Source organism: Podarcis raffonei, chromosome 6 (assembly GCF_027172205.1).
Source record: "Podarcis raffonei isolate rPodRaf1 chromosome 6, rPodRaf1.pri, whole genome shotgun sequence".
NCBI classification, from domain to species: domain Eukaryota; kingdom Metazoa; phylum Chordata; class Lepidosauria; order Squamata; family Lacertidae; genus Podarcis; species Podarcis raffonei.
Window position 1 is genome coordinate 96,800,988 of NC_070607.1, and position 25,204 is coordinate 96,826,191.

The 25,204-nt window shown below is 48.0% G+C and overlaps 1 protein-coding gene across 1 annotated transcript; it reads right to left on the bottom strand.

Moving 5' to 3' along the window:
* Window positions 1–1,038: 1,038 nt before the first annotated feature.
* Window positions 1,039–23,348, bottom strand: LOC128416659 (interferon regulatory factor 4-like). Its single transcript, XM_053394680.1, has 8 exons — window positions 23,016–23,348; window positions 22,510–22,699; window positions 18,898–18,989; window positions 13,556–13,670; window positions 11,350–11,466; window positions 5,192–5,587; window positions 3,762–3,880; window positions 1,039–2,287 (listed from the first exon to the last, which is right to left on the bottom strand). The coding sequence occupies exons 1-8, from the start codon at window positions 23,235–23,237 to the stop codon at window positions 2,150–2,152; spliced, it is 1,389 nt and encodes a 462-aa protein (XP_053250655.1). The 5' UTR covers window positions 23,238–23,348; the 3' UTR covers window positions 1,039–2,149.
* Between the last annotated feature and the right edge of the window lie 1,856 nt (window positions 23,349–25,204).

Consider the following 25,204-nt stretch of genomic DNA (forward strand, 5'->3'; position numbering starts at 1 on the left):
GTCTTCTCTTCTCATGAGGTGGCCAAAGTCTTGGAGCCTCAGCTTCAGGATGTGTCCTTCCAGTGAGCACTCAGGGCTGATTTCCTTCAGAATGGAGAGGTTTGATCTTCTTGCAGTCCAGGGGACTCACAAGAGTCTCCTCCAGCACCAGAATTCAAAAGCATTCATTCTTCGGCAATCGGCCTTCTTTATGGTCCAGCTCTCACTTCCATACATCACTACTGGGAAAACCATAGCTTTGACTATACGGACCTTTGTTGGCAAGGTGATGTCTCTGCTTTTTAAGATGCTGTCTAGGTTTGTCATTGCTTTTCTCCCAAGGAGCAGGCGTCTTTTAATTTCGTGACTGCTGTCACCATCTGCAGTGATCATGGAGCCCAAGAAAGTAACATCTCTCACTGCCTCCATTTCTTCCCCTTCTATTTGCCAGGAGGTGATGGGCCCAGTGGCCATGATCTTCATTTTTTTGATGTTGAGCTTCAGACCATATTTTGTGCACTCCTCTTTCACCCTCATTAGAAGGTTCTTTAATTCCTCCTCACTTTCTGCCATCACTTTCTGCCATGTTGCTTCTACACAACTATAATTAAAGGCACAGTAGTCCAATTTTTCCCTTTCCTTCCTCCACCATCACTAAAGTGATGTTCCTGTGGCTCTTGCATCTTTAAATGCCGTATCTGCTAAACTTTCCTCTTCTACCCAACTATTAAAGGTGTAGGAGCCTCATTGGTTTTTTCCACCTACACAGCTGGCATTTTGGGTAGACAAAAAGGACTGCGGAAAGAAACAAGATTCTCAGCTGCTTCCACTTCTCTTTAAGCAAGGAAGGACGGAGCAAATCTCACACTTCAAAGGAAATAAATACCGTATTTTTTGCACCATAACACTCACTTTTTCCTCCTAGAAAGTAAGGGGAAATGTCTGTGCGTGTTATGGAGGGAATGCCTACGGGTGGCATGCCTACGGATTTTCCTCCTCTAAAAACTACGTGCGTGTTATGGTCGGGTGCGTGCTATAGAGCGAAAAATACGGTAAATGCTCGCTGGATTGCTTGAAAGGCCGCTCCAAACCAAACCACACTGAGATTTGCTCAATGTATTTCAAGAGGACAAAAGCACAGTGAGAATGTGCCTTAGAGAAGGCTAGGGTTGGTCGACTGAATTTGCAAATCGCTTCCCAGGACAAGAACTCCCTAGCCAATTTATGACAAGAATAAAAGACTGCAATAAGAGTGCATAAAGACATTAAAAGCACACCCAGAGTGAAAATATCCCGTCGTTGGTGCTGCCTGAATGCTTGGGGGAAACAAAGAGGACAGTGGTTTGCATACTGAGACAGCTGAAGGCAGCCCTGTACAGGCCAATTTTTAATGGTGGATGTTTTATTGTGTTTTTAAGATTTTGTCGGGAGCAGCCCAGTCAAGCATATAAATAACAAAAATATTATGATGGTAATTTTGTGGCTATAGCATGAAATGTAGAAATGACTGCTGTAATTTAAATAGAAATACAGTGTGCCTGACCATGATGGGGTATCAACTGCCCAGGTAACTTCTGTCTTGCCTGCTCAGGGTGCTGGCAAGGTGGGCAAATTCAAGCCCCCCCCTTCTTAGGGTTCCTGACCTTTAAACCACACTTGGACTGGGCGACCCTCAAACAGAGGACACCTCAAAACAGCGGACTGTCCTTCCAAACTGAGGATTTGCCTCTGAGCTGTACCACTTCAGGCTCTGTGTGGACAAGATGCTATGCAGGAAAAAAAAATTCCAACCAGAAGTGTTGCAGTGTGAAAACTAGGCTAGAACCCTGTTATGTGTGCATTTCAGATGTGAGCTTCTGAAATGGGACAGTCAAGAAACATCATCTGGGCTTGTGAAAAATAAACCCCTCTATTCAAACAAGCTTTTTAGTGCATGCCAGTCAGGCACTCTAGATAGCATAGCAGGGGCAGATCACCCAGGTGACTAAACCAGGACAGTCAGGAGAGGCACCAAGATTTCTTCTCTGCCGGATTCCTGCATCGCAGAGGGTTGGGCTAGATGACCTTTGGTGTCCCCTCCATCTCTCCAATTCTACGATTCTATGAACCCTAAGGCCCGCAAGTCCCTTGTCCTTCAGCCACCAAGCCAAGGATGCCTCTTCCGGCAGATTCAAGGCGGGCACAGCTGTTTCAGGATCTGGATGATGTTCTTGGGAACGTCAGGAATGCCCGTGTGAGAGTCCTGCAGGAACCGAGGCCCCAGCTGCTGGGCGTGGAGGCAGAGATCATGAGCAAACACCGGTTCAACCTGGGGGCGGGGGGGGGGGGGAGAAATGGAAGATCACAACTAGGCAGGAAGTGGGCTGTTTGGCCACAAACAGGAGGTGGGTCATTTGTATTGTGGGAGACACTTCCGAATCTGCATTTTCTGCCCCCCAGCCTTGATGGCATTTTGCAAGGGGGAAGAGAGGAGGTGTTGGGCAGACCAGCTGCGGCGCTTGGCAGCATTTCCATGTGTCCAGATTCCCACTTTTTGAGATACGGCAACCGTAGCTCATCATTTATTGTTGAATTGAGCTAAACAGTTTTAACTGGATTTTGAATCAATGTGCAATTCATTGTTACTGGTCTGAATTTTAGTTCCTTACTAGTTGGTCATGCAAACTGCTATTCTGAATAATGCTTTTTATTGCGTAAGGAGCTGCTGCCAACTGCGAGGGGGGAGGAAGAGGCAGTGGTGAGGTTGCCATGGGGCAAACGCACCAGCAGGAGCGATGGATTGGCTCCCTCAGAGTGTTTGCACCATGCTGGCCTCACTGCCACTTTGCACATATCACCAGCTGAAGATCGTGAAATACAGTGGTACCTCTGGTTAAGAACTTAATTCGTTCTGGAGGTCTATTCTTAACCTGAAACTGTTCTTAACCTGAGGTACCACTTTAGCTAATGGGGCTGCCCGCTGCCGCTGCACCGCCAGAGCACGATTTCTGTTCTCATCCTGAAGCAAAGTTCTTAACCCGAGGTACTATTTCTGGGTAAGCGGAATCTGTAACCTGAAGCGTCTGTAACCTGAAGTGTATGTAACCTGAGGTACCACTGTACCAATCATCATGGTATCTGAAACAAGGATGGAGCCAGGTAGAGGCACCGGCCGGTTTCACGGTTTTACCTGCATTGTGATTTTGGCACACCCTCCCAACTCATGATTCGTGATATAAAGATAAAAAGGTAAAGGGACCCCTGACCATTAGGTCCAGTCGTGGCCGACTCTGGGGTTGTGGCGCTCATCTCGCATTCTTGGCCGAGGGAGCCGGCGTACAGCTTCCGGGTCATGTGGCCAGCATGACTAAGCCGCTTCTGGCGAACCAGAGCAGCGCATGGAAACACCGTTTCCCTTCCCGCCAGAGCGGTACCTATTTATCTACTTGCACTTTGACGTGCTTTCGAACTGATAGGTTGACAGGAGCAGGGACCGAGCAACGGGAGCTCACCCCGTCACGGGGATTCGAACCCCCGTGTCCCCCCGCGTCCCTGATTGTGATATACTGCCACATTATGAAACCGGTATCACAATATGGACGTCAAACTGGTTTTGGACAATATATCCCCCAACCCGAACACACACATCATGATTTGCCAATATATGGCCAGGTATAAAATTATGAAACCAGTATCACAATATGGGCGATGCATCAATATATCACCCATCCCTATTTGGCACCCACCACTCCCTTGGTCCGAATCCTGAGTTCGCCACTCTGCGGCTGCTGGCCAATACCTACCTGCGCCATGATGAGCTTGTGGGGTTTCTGGTCAGGAGCAGTAGGATATTCCTCCCCAAAGCAGAAGCAGATCTGATACTGAGGCGGAGCATGTCCGTGGATCAGGAAGCCCCGTAATTCTGAATAGAACACAAAAGATCGTGGTTAGCACCTGAGGCTCTCTTGATTTTAAAAAAAGACCATCATTTTTATTTGATTTTACAGATATAAATTTATAACAACGCCAAATACGTATCCATATAAAGAGATTTCTCTGAATCTTGAGACTTCCCCCCATCCTCTCCATCATAGCTGTCAACGTTTCCCTTTTTTTAAAGGGAAATTCCCTTATTCCGAATAGGATTCCTCGCAAGGAAAGGGAAAAGTTGACAGCTATGCCCTCCATGGATCCTAACGTCCACATTTTCAACTGCATATTATATCATAATCTGTATTTTAAAACTATCCATATTGTCCATAGTACTTGTTACATTACAAGTGAGGTTAAAATCCTGCTGATGTTTTCATCTGCTTACAGAGGTCTCCTAAGTAAATTATAATTCCCCCCCCCCATTCTTTCTTGAATTTCTTGTCTTCTTGGTCCCTGAGCTTTCCAATCAGTTTTGTCATTTTGGCATAGTCTAACAGCTTGGTTTGCCATTCCTCTCCATCTCTGGGTCAGTAGCATCTGTGCTGCTGTTGTCGCATACATAAAAAGTATTTTCTTTTCCTTTGGGATGTTGGTACCTACAATTCCTAATAAGAAGGCTTCTGGTTTTTGAACAAAAGTTATTTTAAACATTTTTTTTTTGGTTCATTATATATCATTTCCCCAAAAAGCTTTTAGTACTTTACATGACCACTTCTTTTTCCTTACATTTCCATATATAAATATATACCTAGGTTTTTTTAACATATCATTTCCAACAATCATATAACATAACTTCTTATCTTATACAATATTTTAGACTTCTGTCAACACCTCTGATGATTTTTCATTCTTTATCACTTATTCTGCATTTCTTAATTTCTCTATTACTCTTAATTATCATTAACTAATAATTTTCCTCATAGTCTTTCTTGCAATATTTCAGATAGTCCTCCTTACAAAACTTGCATCTTTTTCCTTACATTTCCAGTAGGTTTTTGTACTTGTTCTATACATTTTTGCTAGCTTACTAGGAGTCAAATACCACCGGCACATCGTTTTCATACAATTCTCTCTTAGCGTACAACATGCCGTTTCAGATTCAATTTCTATAACCTTTCCCAATCTGCCATCTGAATGTTATGCCCAGTGTATCATTACAGATTTAACCTGTATATTTAACCGACCTTCTGATCGGCAAGTCCTAGGCTCTGTAGTTTAACCCACAGCGCCACCCTCCTCATCACAGGAGGAGAAAGGAAAAAAGGAAAAAATAAATTTAATAAACAATAATAATACTCACGCTGCAGGAACTCCTGAGTGTCTAGGAGCTTGTAGGTTTTCTCCCTCTCCAGTTTGTTGGGCTGGTTTTCGTGGGGGGCCAGTGGCCCTTTCCAGTACACCCTGCCCTGGCACTGCCGTTTCATGAAAACCCCTTCGGGGGCCATCCATAGCAGGATTCCCCGGTGCAGGTGGGGAAGCAGCCTCTGCAATGCCCCGGTTAATCTGCCGCCCTGGCTGCTCCCGGCCAAGGCATCCAGAGATGGGAAGAGCACCTGCTCCAGGCCGCTTGAACCATAAAGGCACACGTTGTCCGCCGGAACCGGGCGATAGGTGATCCGGCAGCCCTCCGCCGTTTTGGTGGTGACCTCCTTTACCAACGTGTCGCAGTAGTAGAGGCGGACGCGGAGCCAGCAGTCTGGGGGGCAAAAGGAGGCAGAGGTGAGGATCTGGACGCAGTTAAAAGTCTCCACGCTCTGGGAACTTCCAGACTGGACTACTGCAATGCGCTCTACATGGGGCAGCCCTTGAAGACAACTTGAAAACGTCAGCTGGCCCAGAATGCAGCAGCCAGATTACTGGCTGGAGATCCGTCTAGATCTCACGTAAACCCAGTTTTAAAAAGAGCCAATTAACTCCAAAGGAAAAACCCTCTCTAAAATGTATAGACCCCTCCTTGACTAGGAAGTCAAGGAGTAGGAGGTAAAATCAGTGCAGTCATACCTCGGGTTACAGACGCTTCAGGTTGCATTTTTTCCTATTTTTAAAAGACATCTGAAGGCAGCCCTGTTTAGGGAAGTTTTTAATACGTAATGCTGCACAGTGGTACCTCGGGTTAAGAACTTAATTCGTTCTGGAGGTCCGTTCTCAACCTGAAACTGTTCTTAACCTGAGGTACCACTTAACTAATGGGGCCTCCCGTTGCCGCACTGTGATTTCTGTTCTCATCCTGAAGCAAAGTTCTTAACCCGAGGTACTATTTCTGGGTTACACTGAGAGCCAGTGTGGTGTAGTGGTTAAGAGCGGTAGTCTTGTAATCTGGTGAACCGGGTTCGCGTCTCCGCTCTTCCACATACAGCTGCTGGGTGACCATGGGCCAGTCACACTTCTCTGAAGTCTCTCAGCCCCACTCACCTCACAGAGTGTTTGTTGTGGGGGAGGAAGGGAAAGGAGAATGTTAGCCGCTTGGAGACTCCTTAAAGGGAGTGAAAGGCGGGATATCAAATCCAAACTCCTCTTCTTCTTCTTCTTCTTCTTCTTCGCAGAGTCTGTAACCTGAAGCATCTGTAACCCAAGGTACCACTGTATTTAATGCTGCATTGTTTTTAACACTTGACTGTGAGCCGCCAAGAGTGGCTGGGGAAACTCAGGCAGATGGGCGGGGTATAAAAAAATATTATTGTTGTTGTTGTTCTTGTTGTTGTTGTCAGCAAATCAGGACAAATGCTCAAGGAACAGGTTGCTTGGAGAAGCCCCAAAAGACCAATGCAGAGAAAGTTTGGGACTGGCTGAAACTCTTGTTCTTTGGGAAAGTGTTGGCTGCTCTTAGAAGCCAGGTTTCTTCCAAAAGACTGTGTTTGCAAATAAAGCAACAGCGACCAAGGTAACCTTAAAAGTGCAATCCTAACCCACTTACAAGGGACTGAATGCCGTAGGAGTTGTGTCCGAGTATCATGTGGTTTGAGCTGCACCGGGAGTTTCCACAAAGCCAAACCCTGCAATTCTGCTCCTGAACTTGGCGCAGCTTGGGGAAAGGGAGTCAGGGCAACCTCAATTTCACCCACAATCCCCGCATTGCAAAGTGACATTAAACAATGACTGAATGCAGACCGGAATCAAGAAAGACCATGCATCAACTGATGTAAACAAGATTAATCATAAAAGGGGTCACGAAACAGCTGGAGGGCTGTTGTTTAGTCGTGTCCGCCTCTTCGTGACCAGAGCACGCCAGGCACTCCTGTCTTCCACTGCCTCCCGCAGTTTGGTCAAACTCATGCTGGTAGCTTCGAGAACACTGTCCAACCATCTCGTCCTCTGTTGTCCCCTTCTCCTTGTGCCCTCCATCTTTCCCAACATCAGGGTCTTTTCCAGGGAGTCTTCTCTTCTCATGAGGTGGCCAAAGTCTTGGAGCCTCAGCTTCAGGATCTGTCCTTCCAGTGAGCACTCAGGGCTGATTTCCTTCAGAATGGAGAGGTTTGATCTTCTTGCAGTCCATGGGACTCTCAAGAGTCTCCTCCAGCACCAGAATTCAAAAGCATCCATTCTTCGGCGATCAGCCTTCTTTATGGTCCAGCTCTCACTTCCATACATCACTACTGGGAAAACCATGGCTTTAACTATACGGACCTTTGTTGGCAAAGTGATGTCTCTGCTTTTTAAGATGCTGTCTAGGTTTGTCATTGCTTTTCTCCCAAGAAGCAGACATCTTTTAATTTTGTGGCTGCTGTCACCATCTGCAGTGATCACGGAGCCCAAGAAAGTAACATCTCTCACTGCTGGAGGGCTGTTGAGCGGGGTTCAATTCTGCACCGGCTGCGTGTGCCTGCTGCCAGCAAACACAGCAGAATTTAACCCCCACCTGACAGCAGACAAGCAGGGCGTTAAATCTTGCCCAGTTTGCAAAGATCAGGCTTTGTAAGGGAACCTGAGGGTCATCTAGTCCAGCCCTCTGCATTGTTGGACTATGCAGTTGTCCCACACGGGGATCGAACTCGTGACCTTGGCATGATCAGCACCACACTCCAAACAACTGAGCTATCCAATTAAAATATCACTGTGTCTTTTTTATCATATGTGGTGGACCTGCCCCAAGGTGAAAGACTTCTGGGAGAAGATTTATAATGAATTTTTTAAAATGTTGAAATATACATTTATTAAGAAACCAGAGGCCTTTCTTCTTGGAATAACAGGTTTGGAATTGCCCAAGAAAGATGTTAGACTGTTTTTGTACGCCACAACTGCAGCTAAGAATTGGAAAACACAAGAAGTCCCAACAGTGGAGGAATGGCAGATGAAGATGATGGACTTTTTGGAGCTAGCCGACCTGACTGGAAGAGTCTGCGATCAGAAGGAGGAGGAGCACCAGGAGGAATGGAGGAAATTCAAAGACTACTTAGTTAAATATGTTAAGATAATTAGAAAAACTTGCAAATACCAGATAGGCTTAGGATTTAAATATGTATTGTTAGAGAATAGCATGTTTAAAGTTAAAATGAAAAGAAAGAAAGATGTTAAGTGATTAAGTTAATTTTATGAGAAAAATGGTTTTGGAAAACTGTTACAACGATATACACCGAAATTCAGCCAGGGGGATTTGAGGAAGTCACTTAATAATGTTACTAAAATTGGATTAAGTACAAATAAGATGTATGTTTGTTTTGGAAAACCAATAAAAAAAATTGGGGGGGGGGGAAATGTCACTGTGTCTTATTTCTGCATTGCAGAGGGTTGGACTAGAAGACCTTTCGGGTCCCTTCCAAGCCAGAATTCTATGATGCAATGGAGGTGGAGAAGGAGGATCATAGAAATTTCAGAATGGCCGCTTTGGAAAGGCCCTTAAATTCATGCCCTAAAAGAGAGGAAGCTGAAAAGGGGAATTGCAAAATGGAAAAGGAATGTCTCCTGCCAATTAATCACAACTTCCTTAAATGCGGGAGAGAAACCCGTTTCAGTGCAAAGCCTGCTTTTAATTTCATCTTTCTCTAGGCTTGGCATAAGACTGAATTTATTATTTCGGTCACAGATCAGTTCCAGCCCACATACAAAGAAGTCATAAAACACGATAGGGACACATTTGAATTTGCAATTAGGTATAACAAGGACACTACAGATACAGCAACAGTTAAAAATATCTATAAATTAAAACTTAGCTTGGCATAAGATGTATTTTTATTTTTATTATTACTGGCCCTTCAACCTAAGTTCTCCCCTTCTCCCTGCTTTGTGTAGACAGGTGACTGGGAGCGGCCGCCGAGACCATATAACACTGGTCCTGAAAGACCTACATTGGCTCCCAGTATGTTTCCGAGCACAATTCAAAGTGTTGGTGCTGACCTTGAAAGCCCTAAACAGCCTCGGCCCAGTAAATCTGAAGGAGCTTCTCCATCCCCATCGTTCTGCCCGGACGCTGAGGTCCAGCGCCAAGGGCCTTCTGGCGGTTCCCTCACTGGGAGAAGCCAAGTTACAGGGAACCTGGCAGAGGGCCTTCTCAGTGGTGGCACATGCCCTGTGGAACGCCCTCCATTCAGATGTGAAGGAAATAAACAACTACAGTGGTACCTTGGGTTACAGACGCTTCAGGGTACAGATGCTTCAGGTTACATACGCTTCAGGTTACAGACTCCACTAACCCAGAAATAATACCTCGGGTTAAGAACTTTGCTTCAGGATGAGAACAGAAATCGTGCTCTAGCGGCACGGCGGCAATGGGAGGCCCCATTAGCTAAAGTGTTACCTCAGGTTAAGAACAGTTTCAGGTTAAGAACAGACCTCCGGAACGAATTAAGTTCTTAACCAGAGGTACCACTGTATATGACATTTAGAAGACATCTGAAGGCAGCCCTGTTTAGGGAAGTTTTTAAGGACTGATGTTTTAATGTATTTTTAACCTTCTGTTGGAAGCCGCCCCAACTGGCTGGGGTAAACTCAGCCAGATGGGTGGGGTAGAAATAAACTGTTGTTGTTGTATATGGCCTGCAGTGGGTGAAATTTGGGTTCATCAAGTTCTAGCCCAGTTACAGATTTTGGCATTCCTGCGCAGAGCAGCATGGCCAACCTTTGCTCTTTTTCATTTTCTTCTCGCTTTCTGCACTGAATTGAGCTCTGGGTGGCCACAATGCAATGGGATTTTCTGCCTCTTGAAAAGCGTGGCGGGGGAAACAAAAGATTTTAAAAGCCTCCAACTGCCCCTGGCCGTGGAGGTTTCATTTCCCTGTACTGGCTAACAGCCACGGACACGGCCCTTCTCCGCTTCCAGAATCAAATGCAGCCTCCCGCTGTGGCGCAATGGGTCAGTGGGTCTGGCTGTTAACCATAAGATTGGGGGCTTGAGCCCACCTAGGGACAGCTGTGAGCAGGGTTAGACTAGATGGCCCTCGGAATCCCTTCCAACTCCCTAATTCTCTGGTTCCATGAACACAAGAGCAGGAGGCGGCTTTGCCTTCCCAGAAGAGAAATTTGGTTGGCCTCTGTGGGAAACAGGAACCTCAGAACTACTTGTTGTTGTTGTTTAGTCGTTTAGTTGTGTCCGACTCTTTGTGACCCCCTGGACCAGAGCACGCCAGGCCCTCCTGTCTTCCACTGCCTCCTGCAGTTTGGTCAGACTCATGTTTGTAGCTTCGAGAACACTGTCCCACCATCTCGTCCTCTGTCGTCCCCTTCTCCTTGTGCCCTCCATCTTTCCCAACATCAGGGTCTTTTCCAGGGAGTCTTCTCTTCTCACGAGGTGGCCAAAGTATTGGAGTCTCAGCTTCAGGATCTGTCCTTCCAGTGAGCACTCAGGGCTGATTTCCTTCAGAATGGAGAGGTTTGATCTTCTTGCAGTCCATGGGACTCTCAAGAGTCTCCTCCAGCACCAGCATTCAAAAGCATCCATTCTTCGGCGATCAGCCTTCTTTATGGTCCAGCTCTCAGAACTACTACTACTACTAATAATAATAATTTATACCCCGCCCTCCCCGGCTCAGGGCAGCTAACACCAATAAAATCACAGTAAAAACATAATAGGGGGAAAAGACAGGGGGGGAACCCAATTTAAAATACAGGTTAAAATGCAATTTAAAATGCAGCCTCATTTTAAAAGTAGCCAATAAATCAAGACCATAAGGGGAGGGAAACATACCAGGAGAGGCCTTTGTTGTCCTTTATTGTCTTCTCCAACTCCTTTTAAAGGCATCTGAGCTAGCGCTCATTGTTTTTAAAATTATTTATGGCATTTCTATCCCAGCGTTTTTCTCCAAGGAGCTCAAGGGTCTCCTCCGCCTCCTCACGTCACCCCCCAACACACAACAACCTTGTGAGGTAGGCTAGGCACAAAGAGGCAGTGACTGGCCCCAGGTTACCCCCAGCAAGAGCTTTGTGGCTGAGCGGGGATTTGAACCCTGGTCTCTCCCAGGTCCCAGACCCCATGCTCTAACCGCTATTGGCTGTCTTTGAACAGAGACCCTTTCTTCCTCTCCTTACCCGAGTTGGTGTTTTGATTGTCAGCGTACTGGGGATTGGGACCGGCAGCGGTGGGGCTCGGATGGCAGTGGAAGTGCGCCAGGTTACAGCTGTAGAAAAAACCTTTCACCTGGTACCCTGGAAAAGGAAGCGCAACACAGGAAAGCTTTAAAATTGGTTCGTTTGTCCCTGCGAGGTGTGAAACAGCAGTTTGGACAAAGCCATCTCTTTCCCCAGGTACATATTCTCCAGAGGCTTCACGCTGCAACTCTTAAGAGCCCCAGACAACACATATGGCAGATCTCCTGAAGGTAGGGATGTAGCTCATGGAAAGAGCATTCACTTTGCATGCAGAAGGTGACAGGTTCGATTCCTGACATCCCCAGGTAGGGCTGGGAAAGACTGGAGTGCAGCTGCCAAGCAGTGTGGACAATATGTTATTGCAGGGGGTTGGACTAGATGACTCTAGGGGTCTCTTCCAACCATACAATTCTATGAGTTTATTTATTTCAGAAAATCTGAAATAAATAAAATCTATTTACAGTGGTACCTCAGGTTAAGTACTTAATTCGTTCTGGAGGTCCGTTCTTCACCTGAAACTGTTCTTAACCTGAAGCACCACTTTAGCTAATGGGGCCTCCTGCAGCTGCCACACCGCCGGAGCACGATTTCTGTTCTCATCCTGAAGCAAAGTTCTTAACCCGAGGTATTATTTCTGGGTTAGCGGAGTCTGTAACCTGAAGCGTATGTAACCTGGAGCGTATGTAACCCAAGGTACCACTGTATTTATTTCAGAACTTGAAAATGGAAAGTGTAATGCTGGTGGTCAACAAAAGAGGTTTAAAGACTGTCTCAAGGCAAATCTAAAAATAAAAATAAAAATAGTATAAACACCGAAAACTGGGAAACACTGGCCTGCAAGCACTCCAGTTGGAGAATAGCCTTTACCAAAGGTGTCATGGGCTTTGAAGACACTCAAACTCAGGATGCAAGGGAGAAACGTGCTAAAAGGAAGGCATGTTTGGCAAACCCTCACCATGATCAACTTCCGCCCAGAAATCTATGTCCCCACTATGGAAGGACGTGTGGATCCAGAATTTGCCTCCACGGTCACTTATGGATTCACTGTTAAAACTGTGTTTGTGGAAGACAATCTTACTCGGCTGCGAGTAAGCCAAAGAAGAAGATACCACTAGGTTGTAAAACACACATTTCTCTCTCTCTCTCTCACCTCAAAGCAGCTTACAAAAAGAAAGAAACAGTGAAACTCCAGTTTAGAACTATTTAAAACATCCAAGAAGGATAGCAATAGGCTAACAACCTGACGTATCTTCTTTATATCTGGATAAAGGTAAAAGTAAAGGGACCCCTGACCATTAGGTCCAGTCGTGGCCGACTCTGGGGTTGCGGCGCTCATCTCGCTTTATTGGCCGAGGGAGCCGGCGTACAGCTTCTGGGTCATGTGGCCAGCAGGACTAAGCCGCTTCTGGCGAACCAGAGCAGCGCACGGAAACGCCGTTTACCTTCCCGCCGGAGCGGTACCTATTTATCTACTTGCACTTTGACGCGCTTTCAAACTGCTAGGTTGGCAGGAGCTGGAACTGAGCAACGGGAGCTCACCCCGTCGCGGGATTTGAACTGCCGACCTTCTGATCGGCAAATCCTAGGCTCTGTGGTTTAACCCACAGCACCACCTGCGTCCCTATATCCGGATAGGTTTGCCTAAAGAGAAATGTTCTCATCAGACACCAAGAGCAGTTAAGTGGAAGCCGGCTGCCTGGTGTCAAGAGGCAGGGAATTCCCAAAGGCAGGTGCTTCTATTCTGCAAGATGGATGTCTTACAACTGCAGGATGATTATTACGCGGCCCCTGATGGACCACTGCTCTGACTCAGAGAAGGCAACTTCCTGTGTCCATGTGGGCCACTGGAAGGATACGGCCAACAGGGCACTGGGAATGGGCATTGGCACTTTAATAATCATCATCACAATCTTATTATTTATACCCCGCCCATCTGGCTGGATGGCAGACTTTTCGTCTTGCAGAACCTTTCAGAGGCACAGAAAACAGGCTCCCTTCCAGATGCTGCCTAGGATGTTGGGTCAGGTCCCTAGCGATTTCTCCCAGGTAGCAGATGAAATAGATCCAATAGTCAAGGGGAAGCAGTGACCCAGAGCTGCAGGGCCAACTCAAAAGGGAGCCAAAGGCCCCTGGTCTTCTTCCTTACCCTGGTGCTCTCCGTGGCTTGGCTGCTGCGGGGCCTGGGGTGTCCCTGGGGCGCTCTGGAGGGTCACCAGTGGCTCATCCTTGCTGGCCTGGCCTGACTCTGAAGGTGTTCTGACCTGGGAAGAAAGAAAACGCGGCAGGTGTAATTCTGAACGAGGCGCCATCACCCAGGGCTAAGGACAGGAAATAGACTAGAAGTGTGGCTGCGTTTGGGCTTATAGCGCCCCCTAACTTTGTAATTAATAAATAAATAAATAAATAAATAAATAAATAAATAAATAAATATTTTTTTATTTATACCCCGTCCTTCCCGGTTCAGGAAACCAGGCTCAGGGCGGCTAACAACAAATTTAAAACACTTAATTGATGCTGCAAAAAACCAGCATAAAATATGGTATAAAGCGTAAATAACAATAAAATCAAGAGTCAAAAATCAATTTAGGGGGAAAATCCATAAACATTAGATGATCACCAGGGCTAGCTGGCTAAATTAGTCCCACTTGGGCCAGCGAGGAGGCCAGGGGAGAATTAGCTGTGGGATCCCAAAGCGGGGAATCTTCTTGAAAAGGGGAGGGGGAGGGAAGGAAGGGGAATAAAAGATCAGGCTAAGTTCAAGTTGAAAGCCAGGTGGAATAGCTCTGTCTTACAGGCCCTGCAGAAGGAGGTTAAATCCTGCAGGGCCCTGGTCTCATGGGACAGAGCATTCCACCAGGTCGGAGCCATCACTGAGAAGGCCCTGGCCCTGGAGGATAATAATAATAATAATGTAAGACATAAGGAAAGCCTGCAGGATCAGGCCAATGGCCCATCTTGTCAAGCATCCTGTTCTCACAGCAGCCAACCAGATGCCCCAATATCAAACTCACAAGCAGGATCCAAGCACAAGAGCCCGCTCTCCCTTCTTGTGGTTTCCAGCAACTGGTATTCAGAAACATGATTCCCTCCAACTGTGTCCCAAGAAGCCTAGTTTTGGTTTCCTTGTTTTTAGACAGATGCACAGATTTGTCATAGCAGGAGTTGTTCTAGGAGCCTGCATTTCCTCCTGAGTGCGAGAAAAGGGAAAACGCCTCTTTTAAGCGTGATGAACCAGGAGACCCTTTGAGTCGATTAAATGTTTCCAATTAATCACTCTAACTGATTAATAGTTCAGGCATTGCAGCCAGAAGATAGAGCGGCCTCAAGGCATGAAGCCAGATCAAACTGCTCAGAAGGAGGGAAAGAAGGGAATTTCTAAGCGTCGACAGATTTACCACATCCTGACCTTCAAACCGTAAAGGTAGGCTCAGTGCATCTCAGCAGAAAACTTTCCCATCGCGACATCTCTCGCTTCAAAAGCCTCCCATCTGAGCAATGCAAGAGGCATGTGTGCGATTTGCAGCTGCGTGGCTGTTCCGACTGCTAGAAGCGAGTTTTCAAAGATGTCTGCTTCAGGCAACACCAGGAAAGCTGGCTCAGGGACTCAGGTGTGTTTGCTGTTCCGGGTGGCACAGGGGTCTGGCACCACAGACAGCATGTTCCCACGATGCCAGTCACGTTGCAGGCAAGGTCAGCTGCAAGCTGCCACTGACATGGCTGGCGACTTTGGAACTGCAGAAATTTGGTGGGTTGGATGGTGTGTGTGTAGTGATCAAGTGGGATTGCTATGAGGAATTATAACACACATAGAGTAAGCCATCTGTGTCAGCAATGAAAGCATTGCGTTGACTGAGTTTAAACTATTTTGATATGATTTTTGATCAATCCACACCTCTGCATCCCTGTTCCATCTCTCTTGCTTCAAAAGTCACGTACACAGCCCAGTTGCTTCGCCAGGCAGGCTCCTGGGTCATTAAAGACAGTGGGCAGCTTTTTTGAAGTAGCTTTCTAATATGTTAATCTTAGGATGTTAATCTTAGGGCCAGGAAACAGATCTCACATGAAGGTGATAATGATAGCTGTCCTCCTGGCCATCCTTCTTATCATGTATATTGCTTGTTTATCACCTCCAGGGTTGCCAAATGCTCTTCTTTGTAGTTCTGTTCTTTGTTTACCCTGTGCCTAATTAGTTTTTGTAGTTTAACTTTCTCCCCACGTGGGTTGGTTGAAATGCTCAGAAGAAATCTGATTGGTTCTTTCGAACACTCTGTAAAAGTTCTTTTGTGAATAAAACGACTTGGGCCAGGGGCTGTGGGGAGACAGGCACAGAGAGACACGATTATACGCACCCTTCCCAGAGTCTTGCTGGTTCAAGCCTCTGTGTGTATTCTTATTAATCAGAGTTCAATCCTTCCTTTACTTTGTGAACGCCTCAGTGGGTGCTTGAACCAGCCCAGCTGATCAGAGGCTACGGGTGGCCCCAAGGCAGTCACCAGTTCTTAGGAAAGTTCGCCATAGAGGAGAGGACTCTAACACTTGCAGTGATGACATGATGTGTGCAATGTATTGCTAGAGCAGTCAAGTGCAACATTTTCCTGTTGCCCAGAGTGGACACACAGGGGGATGTGGCTCCAGACACGGAGGATTTCCTGTCACACCTGCTCCGGAGCCTCCTCCCCTTGTGGGTGACCAGGTAGATGAGCAGGACCCTGGCAGACCATGTAAGAGGGCTAGCCACGCAGACGTCTTCCTTTTTCAGACTCCTCTTTTGGACCTCCTCTTCTGGCTTAGCCAGCACATGGCTCATCTTTACAGAAATATGTTATTATGAGAGGGAAATAAAGGGGAAACTTACCAGGAACAAGCCAGACTGGATAAGCCAGACTGGATTGCTTAATTAAAGGATTCTAACAAATCATCAACTTGCTTCCAATTATGTTGCAAAGGGAACGTGCTCAGCTGTTTGCACTCTAGCGTGAGTGAGGGGGGATCATATCAAAACAATACAGTCATACCTTGTGTTGCGTTAGGTCCATGTTGCGTCTTTTCAGCTTGTGAACGCGGCAAACCCGGAAGTGTATACTTCCGGGTTTCGCATGCGCAGAAGCATTCTGTGCACTTTGCCCCTGTGCAAAAGTGATCTGCACGCTTTGCACATGTGCAAAAGCAATCTGCGCGCTTCGCGCATGTGCAAAAGCAATCTGCGCGCTTCACGCATGTGCAAAAGTGATCTGCGTGCTTCGTGCATGCACGCTTGATCGTGCTGTGCACGTGCATGGAAGAGGCACTCTAGTTGCCAACTTTTTGGTGTAGGGATCAGATGGGATTACCATGAGGAATTATAAAATATACATCAAGCCATCATGTCCACAATGAAAACATTGTGTTGACTGGGTTTGATATATTGACGATAATTTTTGATTAAATCCCATAAGATTCTACATTCATGTCCTTTTCATGCCCTTTTGCCTCTGCTGCCCATTTCTCTCTCTTCACAAGTCACATACACAGCAGTTGCTTCGCTAGGTAGGCATCCTGGGTCATAAAGAATGTGGGCAAGTTTCTTTGATGTAGTTTTCTTATATATTTATCTTAAGATGTTAATCTTGGAGCCAGGAAACAGATCTCACATGAAGGTGATAGTGATCTGGTCTTTCTGGCCATCCTTCTTATCATGTTTATTTCTTACCTCTGGGGTTGCCAGATGCTCCCCTTTGTAGTTCTCAACTTATTTACCCCAAAATATATGCATGCTAACTAGTGTTTATAGGTTAACTTGTCCCCACGTGGGTTTGTTTAAATGCTCGGAGGAAATCTGATTGGTTCTTACAAACACTCTGTAAAAAGTTCTTTTGTGAATAAAACGCCCTGGGCCGGGGGCTGCGGAGATCTGACGGACAGTCACAGAGAGACACGATTATACGCACCCTTCCCAGAGTCTTGCTGGTTCAAGTCTCTGTGTGTATTCTTATTAATCAGAGTTCAATCCATCCTTTACTTTGCAAATGCAACATTTGGGGTGCAAACGGCACCCCGGAACGGATCATGTCCACAACTAGAGGTACCACTGCATATCCTCTCCTACCTTCCTTAACATTCTCACATGATGGCGATGCTCTGCCTCCACAGAGCTGTTTGACAGTGGAACAGCATCCCTCGGGAGGCGGTGAACTCTCCTTCCTTGGAGGTTTCTAATCAGAGGCTGGGTGGCCGTCTGCCATGGGTGCTTTAGCTGAGATTCCTGCATTGCAGGGGGTTGGACTAGATGGCCTTTGGAGACCCCTTCCAACTCTACAAGTCTAGGATTCCAGGGTCGGAGGCAGCAATGCTTCTGAGTACCAGCTGCTGAAAACCACAGGAAGGGAGAGGGCTCTGGTGCTTGCATCCTGCTTGTGTGCTTTCCACAGACGTCTGGTTGGCCCCATGGGAACAGAACGCTGGCCTAGACAGGCCCTGGCCTGAACCAGCAGGCCCTTCTTATATTATTTCTGCTTCATAAACCCATTCTTCCCCTTTCTTCTTCTTTTTTTAAAAAACCCCCACAGCACATTGCAGATATAATTATTATAACTCCTACTGCCAACGCCCAAACCCTGACATGAATAGTATTTTAGTATTTGCAGCCTGGGTTTTGACTGATATCATGCATTTTCATTTTACAGTGGTACCTCGGGTTAAGTACTTAATTCGTTCCGGAGGTCCATACTTAACCTGAAACTGTTCTTAACCTGAAGCGCCACTTTAGCTAATGGGGCCTCCTGCTGCCGCCGCACCGCCGGAGCACGATTTCTGTTCTCATGCTGAAGCAAAGTTCTTAACCTGAAGCACTATTTCTGGGTTAGCGGAGTCTGTAACCTGAAGCATATGTAACCTGAAGCATATGTAACCCGAGGTACCACTGTATTCATATTTCACATTCTGATTCTATGGTTTTCACTTTGCAAACAGCTTACAGGTGTTGTTTCTATACATTAAGACGTCTATATATTGGTTATACGAATGAAGGCAATCACTGGGTGGCAGATTAAGAAGAGAAAGGAACAGAATACAGTAAACAAAATCATTATCGATGGTACAGAAATAGAAAACCCGAAACAAATTAGACACAGAACACTTTAGATGCGCTGCGTTGCCTGCCAAGAGCCTTTCCCAACCTGGTGCCCTCCAGCTGTTTTGAACCACAACTCTCATCAGCCCTGGCCAAAACAGCTGGACGGCGTCAGTTCAGGGAAGCCGAGCCTGCAATGTTAAAAGTAAACGAAAACAAACCCGAAAATTATATTTAAGAAAGAAAAAGGGAAACATTTGCAAAACACAGCAACCAATTTCTGCTGCAAAACTTGATCTGTCTGGGTTGGCAACAACAGTGGCATGCAGCTCGAAAGCTGAGGCGGTTGGATTCCTGAGTGGCATCAAATTAGCTGGGTTTATTATTTTTATATGCATGACAGTGTCCAAGCCCCAGGACTGTGCCAGCAACACCATTACCTTGTTTGGTTTTCCATTTTCTCTGGTCTCTTGGTGTGCCGACGTTGGGGGCTGCCTTGCCTGCAGAAGGGGCTCTTTGCTATTTTCCTTATCTGAAAGGCAGAGAGAGAGAGAGAGAAAATCTGTTTAATCCCAGATAACATTTATTTGAGTCCCAGCTGCCCCTTATGCACTACTCATGTTAGCATTGCCACCTATATCTGCTCCTTGATCAGTTGGTAATTCTGACCAGTTGCTTTCAGTTTCACTTTCCTTTCTCCCCGTTAATAGCTGTGCTGCTCAGATAACCCTGCTGTGCTCAGGCAAAAAACAATGACGCAGCTCTAACATAGATCTCAGTGCCTGGTCTACTGGATATTTCTGGAATTATTACAGCACAGATTGCGGAAACTGTGCCATACCTGCGCAAATCGCCATGAGGCCTCCATTTCTCTCTGCTGTGTCACTACTTAAGATTGTAAGGTCCTCAGGGCAGGGATCTAGTCTCTCTCCCTTTTTTGTGCCGCCTACATAGATGTCACTGACAGTGGCGTAGCATGGGGGGTGCAGGGGGGGCCGGCCGCACCGGGCGAAACATCTGGGGGTTAGGGGGCGCAAATCCACGGGTTAGGGGGCGCAAATTACTTGCCTTGCCCCGGGTGCTGACAACCCACGCTACGCCACTGGTCACTGATCTATCTGTGTGAATAGATATACAGATCCAGCAAAGACTGACCAATGGGGACCCAATAACAATATTCAGCTGAGGCTACAGAGGGACAGAACCTTTCTTAAGGAAACTCTCTTGGAAATCCCAGTTGCAGGAAACTCCAGGAGGGGATATAGAATAATAATAATAATAATAATAATAATAATAATAATAATAATAATAATTTATTATTTATACCCCGCCCATCTGGCTGGGCTTCCCCAAAATATTAAAATATAATAGTCGTCAAACATTAAAAGCTTCCCTGAACAGGGCTGCCTTCAGATGTCTTCTAAAAGTCTGGTAGTTGCTGTTCTCTTTGACATCTGGTGGGAGGGAGTTCCACAGGGCGGGTGCCACCACCGAGAAGGCCCTCTGCCTGGTTCCCTGTAATTTGGCTTCTCGCAGTGAGGAAACCGCCAGAAGGCCCTCGACGCTGGACCTCAGTGTCTGGGCAGAACGATGGAGGTGGAGACGCTCCTTCAGATATACTGAATCGAGGCCATTTAGGGAGAGGGCTCTTGAGCACGGATCCTGCTTGTAGGTTTCCTACTGGGAGAACAGGATGCTGGATGGGCCTGATCCAGCAGAGCACTGCTTAGGTTCTTAGGGTCTGTCTCCAGGGCAATTTCCCCCCAATGGCTGATCGCCAAGGCACACTTTCTTTCTTGAATTACAACTGGAGGCACAAAGCATTCACTTTTGCAGTGTAAATAGAGTAACCATCTCCCCTTTGAGGAGTGTGCTCTGTCCCATTTCTTCATGAGCCGCTGTAGCCCCAGGTCCAAAAACGTTGTTGACCCCTGATCTAGCCTAACAGTGTTATCTTGGCTGGCAGCAGAAGCAGCTCTCTGGAGATCAAAGTCCACGCCAGCACCTGCTACCTTTTAAAATGCATTTGCAAAGGAAGGTTTTGCTAGCGAATTAACCGGGGCCTCTATTATTGAGCTATGTGAAGAGGCACTGGCACAGCAGGTTTAGGAGGGCAAGGGTCTCCGCTCCCTACATTGCCCTCCAGATGGTTTGGCAGGAGCTGAGGAGTGTGGCAGTCCAAGGGGGAATTGCCTCACAAGCCTGAATCCTCTGCACATCGCTTCTCCCCAAAAGTCCTGGCTCAGATGCACCAGGAGAATATCAGGAGAGGTTTAGCATGTGGTCATGTTGCTTTGCACAGAAAATCGCCTTTTGACCAGGTGGAGGAATCTTGCAGAGATCAGCCTCTGGGCAGCTGGGGGGTGAGATAGCCTGGCCCCCATGGGCACAGCCAGGATTTATGTTAATGGGGGGCCGGACACCCCACTTTCACCATCCTGTCCGGCTCTGGTCCGGCAGATTCAGAACGAAATGTCTCAACAACAGTTGCTTTAAATTACTTCCTTTTGACTCCAAGAGCTCAGAAAGACCTGTCAAAACCTTTCTACAATTTCTACTTGCAGTTAAGTAATTGTATTCATTTACTTGATTTCGGGGGCAGCTGTCCCCCTTGCCTACGCCTATGGGTGCCCCCAGATTTGGGGAGAACAGAGGGGACCAAAGTTAGGTTCCTTCTTTGGGCTTTAAGGAATGGGACCCAAGAACCCAATTCAGAAGCTGGGAAAAGGAACCAGAAATGCAAAGCCACCTGCACGGAAAATAATGGCAAGGTTTAGGGAAAGGAATGAGGTGCCCCACCCAGACCTTGCGGGAGCTGCTGCCTGAGCCCTCTCCTTGCCCCACAAGTTGAGATTCCTGCATTGCAGGGGGTTGGATGAAGGCGCGTCTCCATCCCCATCGCTCTGCCCGAACACTGAGATCCAGCGCCGAGGGCCTTCTGGGGGTTCCCTCACTGCAAGAAGCAAAGCTACAGGGAACCAGGCAGAGGGCCTTCTCGGTGGTGGCCCCCGCCCTGTGGAACGTCCTCCCATCAGATGTCAAAGAGATAAACAACTACCTGACATTCAGAAGACATCTGAAGGCAGCCCTGTTCAGGGCAGTTTTTAATGTGTGACATTTTAATGTATTTTTAATCTTTGTTGGAAGCCACCCAGAGTGGCTGGGGAAGCCCAGCCAGATGGGCTGGGTACAAATAATAAATTATTATTATAGGATGAAATGACCCTTCCGTCTCTACGATTTTATGATTCTATCAGCTGATGAAAGCAGGAGAAATTAAAAGGAAGGGACTGTGGCTCCAGAGCACAGCATGTGCGTCACATGCAGAAGGTCGCAGTTTCACTCTTCGCCGGCATCACCAGATAGGCCTGAGAGTCCCCTGCCTGAGCCACTGGAGATCCACTGTGGACCAGGGCAGTCTACCTTTTCATACCAAGTGGGGTGCAAGAGTACTTTCACATGGAACCCGCAGGCCATACTGCCTCTCGCACAGAACGGGGGGGGGGGACGGACAAAAAAGGGACACACACCCCCTGCAGCCCTCATGTGCCTTCCCAAAGCCTGCTGATGAGCGAGGCGCTGGACTTTGGGAAAGCAGCACAAGAACTGTGAGGTTAGGAAGGCGCCAAATGTTGCCCAGCAGGGTTGCGCGCTGGACCACCCTGATGTAGACAACACTGAGCTTTCTGGACCAGTGGTTTGATTCCGTGCAAAGCTGCTTTGTATACGAACCTGGAGTGTTTGTGAAGAGAGAGATCAGGAGAGGCTTAAAATCAGGGGCAGCCAGTGGAAGTGACTTGCCTTCATGAAATGCAATGGAACCACTGGGAACACTTCCCTAGCCCTCTGCATAGCTGTCAACTTTTCCCTTTTCTTGCGAGGAATCCTATTCGGTATAAAGGAATTTCCCTTTAAAAAAGGGAAACGTTGGCAGCTATGGCCCTCTGGCTGGTAGGATTTGGTCCAGGGCTGGTGATAAGGGTTAAGGGGATTGAGGGGGGGTGTCTGTTTTTCACAGCAAGAGAGGACCACCTCTTCACCTGGGGCTTCACCTGTTTCTTGGGACGCATCCGAGAGGATCTGGTACACCTTGTAGGGCTCTGAGATGTCCAGATGGCTTCTCTCGGGTACCTCCTTGAAGTCGGTGCTTTTGTTCAAGGCGCAGCGCAGGCGGGTCTTCCAAGCGGAGGGGTCGGCTTTGTCCAGCCCTTCGTGGTACTTGCCTTTGTAGACGGCCCAGGCCTGCAACGAGGAAGAGCGGAGAGACGGGTCACCATAAAACTAACGAGGGCGCGGGATTCCCAAGGGCGTGCCCCTGGAGCCGAGTCCCAAGAAACTCCCCAGCATCGCAGGGCGCAGAGCCCGCTTGCCAGGAGCGCGTCGGGGAGGTTGGAACAGGACGGGATGCGCAAAGAACTCGGGGTGACGGCGAGGGCGCAAAGTGAGCTGCAAGAGGCAGGAGCCGGCCAGGGTCCCGCAAGAATTTGGGAATGGGACAAAGTGATGCTTGGGAAGGCACCCCCGCGGGAGGGGGGCTGCCCCTCGAGGGCGCCGATACCTTGAAGAGCGCCGCATCTTCTTGCTGCCGGTAGTCCTGCTTGGCCGCGTGTTTCCAGGGGATGCGGAACAGCGTCTTCTCGCCGTTCTCCCAGCGCAGCCCCGGGTAGCGGCCGCTGTCCACCTGCGCGACGAGCCACTCCTTCAGGCGCATCGGGGGCGGCCTCGGCTCCGCCATGTGCTGCTGCGCCCGGGCTTGGGGGAGCCGCGCTCTCCCCACCATGCGCGCCTCCTGCGACGCAGCTCGTGCGCTCCAGCCGGCAAGAGCCGCCGCCGCACCGTCGGGGCTGCTCACCCCGATCCCCCCCTCGACCCTGCTCTCTGCTCCCCGATTCCTCCCCCCCAGGGCCGGTGGAGAGAGAGCCCCGCGTAGGAATCGCGGACGGATCTGCGCGGGCGGCTGCTGCGCCACGCCGAGCTGCGCGGGCGACGGGAAAGCGAAACTGTGCCGCGTCGGTTTCACTTTCGCTCCGGCCCGGCCGCCAAAAGGGAGCGGTCTCTCCCTCGGGGAGGCGGAGAAGGACGGCAAAGCGGAGTGGGGGTTGGGGTGTCGTTGACCTAGAATTTGGGTGCGCCGAAAGCGGTGGCCTTCCCCATATTCCTTTTACGTGCAGATCACCAAGGGAAAAAACATTTCCAGGCTCCCATAAATAGGTTCGGATTCGTGGCAAGACACGCGGGGCGCTTCCAGAGGCCCCTATTGCACGAGTATCCGGCCTCATCCGGAAGGTTAGATGGTGCTGCGTCGTCGAGCAAACGTGGGCCCGGTGCGTTCTCCGTTCGCTGTCCTTACAGCAAGCCTGATAAGGCTTCCGAATCAGTGCCGGTTTTACGTATAAGCTAAACAAGCTATAGCTTGGGGCCACACTCTCGTGGGGCCCCCAGAAAAAATTAAAGGGGGAAAAAACCGTAATGTACATTGCCATAATATAAGATAACAAACAAATAAAATAAAACCTACATACAGCAACAGTGTTTTGTGTTGTGTAGGCTCCTATTTGTTATATGCAAATGGCTTTAGATACATTTTAGGTCCATAAATTAGGGACGTGGGTGGCGCTGTGGGTTAAACCACAGAGCCTAGGACTTGCCGATCAGAAGGCCGGCGGTTTGAATCCCCGCGACGGTGTGAGCTCCCGTTGCTCGGTCCCTGCTCCTGCCAACCTAGCAGGTCGAAAGCACGTCAAAGTGCAAGTAGATAAATAGGTACCGCTCCGGCGGGAAGGTAAATGGTGTTTCCGTGCACTGCTCTGGTTCACCAGAAGTGGCTTAGTCATGCTGGCCACATGACTTGGAAGCTGTGCGTCGGCTCCCTCGGCCAATAAAGCGAAATGAGCGCTGCAACCCCAGAGTCAGCCACGACTGGACCTAATGGTCAGGGGTCCCTTTACCTTTACTTTTTAGGTCCATAAATTACCATAGTGTGTATATTCAACACAAAAAAACAGCAACAATTTGTTGCTGACAAAGGACAGCTGGGCATATGAAGGGCCCCATTACCTTCAGTAGCTTAGGGCCTCATCAAGCCTCAACCGGCCCTGCTTCCGAATCAACAGGAAACATGCAAACTTAATTTGGGATTGCACCCCACCCGAAAATAGTGGTCGTTTGGAAGCTCTGTTGGACTTAAAAGCGAATCAACCCTTTTTTTATTTCAGTTTGTGCGTATTAAAGCAATGCAAGCCAGACAATTCTCCCACCCACCCTCACCGCAAGTAAAACAGGCGGAGTGCATTGCAACCATCTCCTTCAGCAAAAGCACCTGGACTTTCCTTTGCTGATGAACATAAGAAGAGAGCTGGCTGGATGAGGCCCATCCAGTCCAGCATCCTGTTCTCACAGGGGCAACCAGATGTCCCACGGGAAAACCTGTAGGCAGGATCTGAGCAGAAGAGCAACTCTCCCCTTCTGTGGTTTCAAGCAACTGACGCAAACACCTGAAGTCCCGCCACCCAAAGTACAATAGAACTTCCTTTGCATGGGATTAGGCCGACAATCAGCTCAGCAATTGTCACCTCTGGGCACTTCCTGGAGTCCCTGTTCCAAGTGCAAAATAGTGTTGGAATGGAGGAAACTGGCAAAGGAGTTTTCTATATGATTTTTAAAGCTAGGTAAACTTCCCTGAGCTGTCAAGTTGAAAGGATACATTCAGGCATAATATTTGTAACATTTAACAATTTTAAAGATGAC

Excerpts from the sequence above, each read along its gene's own strand:
- LOC128416659 (XM_053394680.1), bottom strand. The coding sequence starts at position 23,237 with ATGGTGGGGAGAGCGCGGCTCCCCCAAGCCCGGGCGCAGCAGCACATG. Across the intron at positions 5,588-11,349 it reads CAATCAAAACACCAACTCGG|ACTGCTGGCTCCGCGTCCGC; the intron begins GTAAGGAGAGGA and ends TTTGCCCCCCAG. Across the intron at positions 3,881-5,191 it reads CACTCAGGAGTTCCTGCAGC|AATTACGGGGCTTCCTGATC; the intron begins GTGAGTATTATT and ends TGTTCTATTCAG.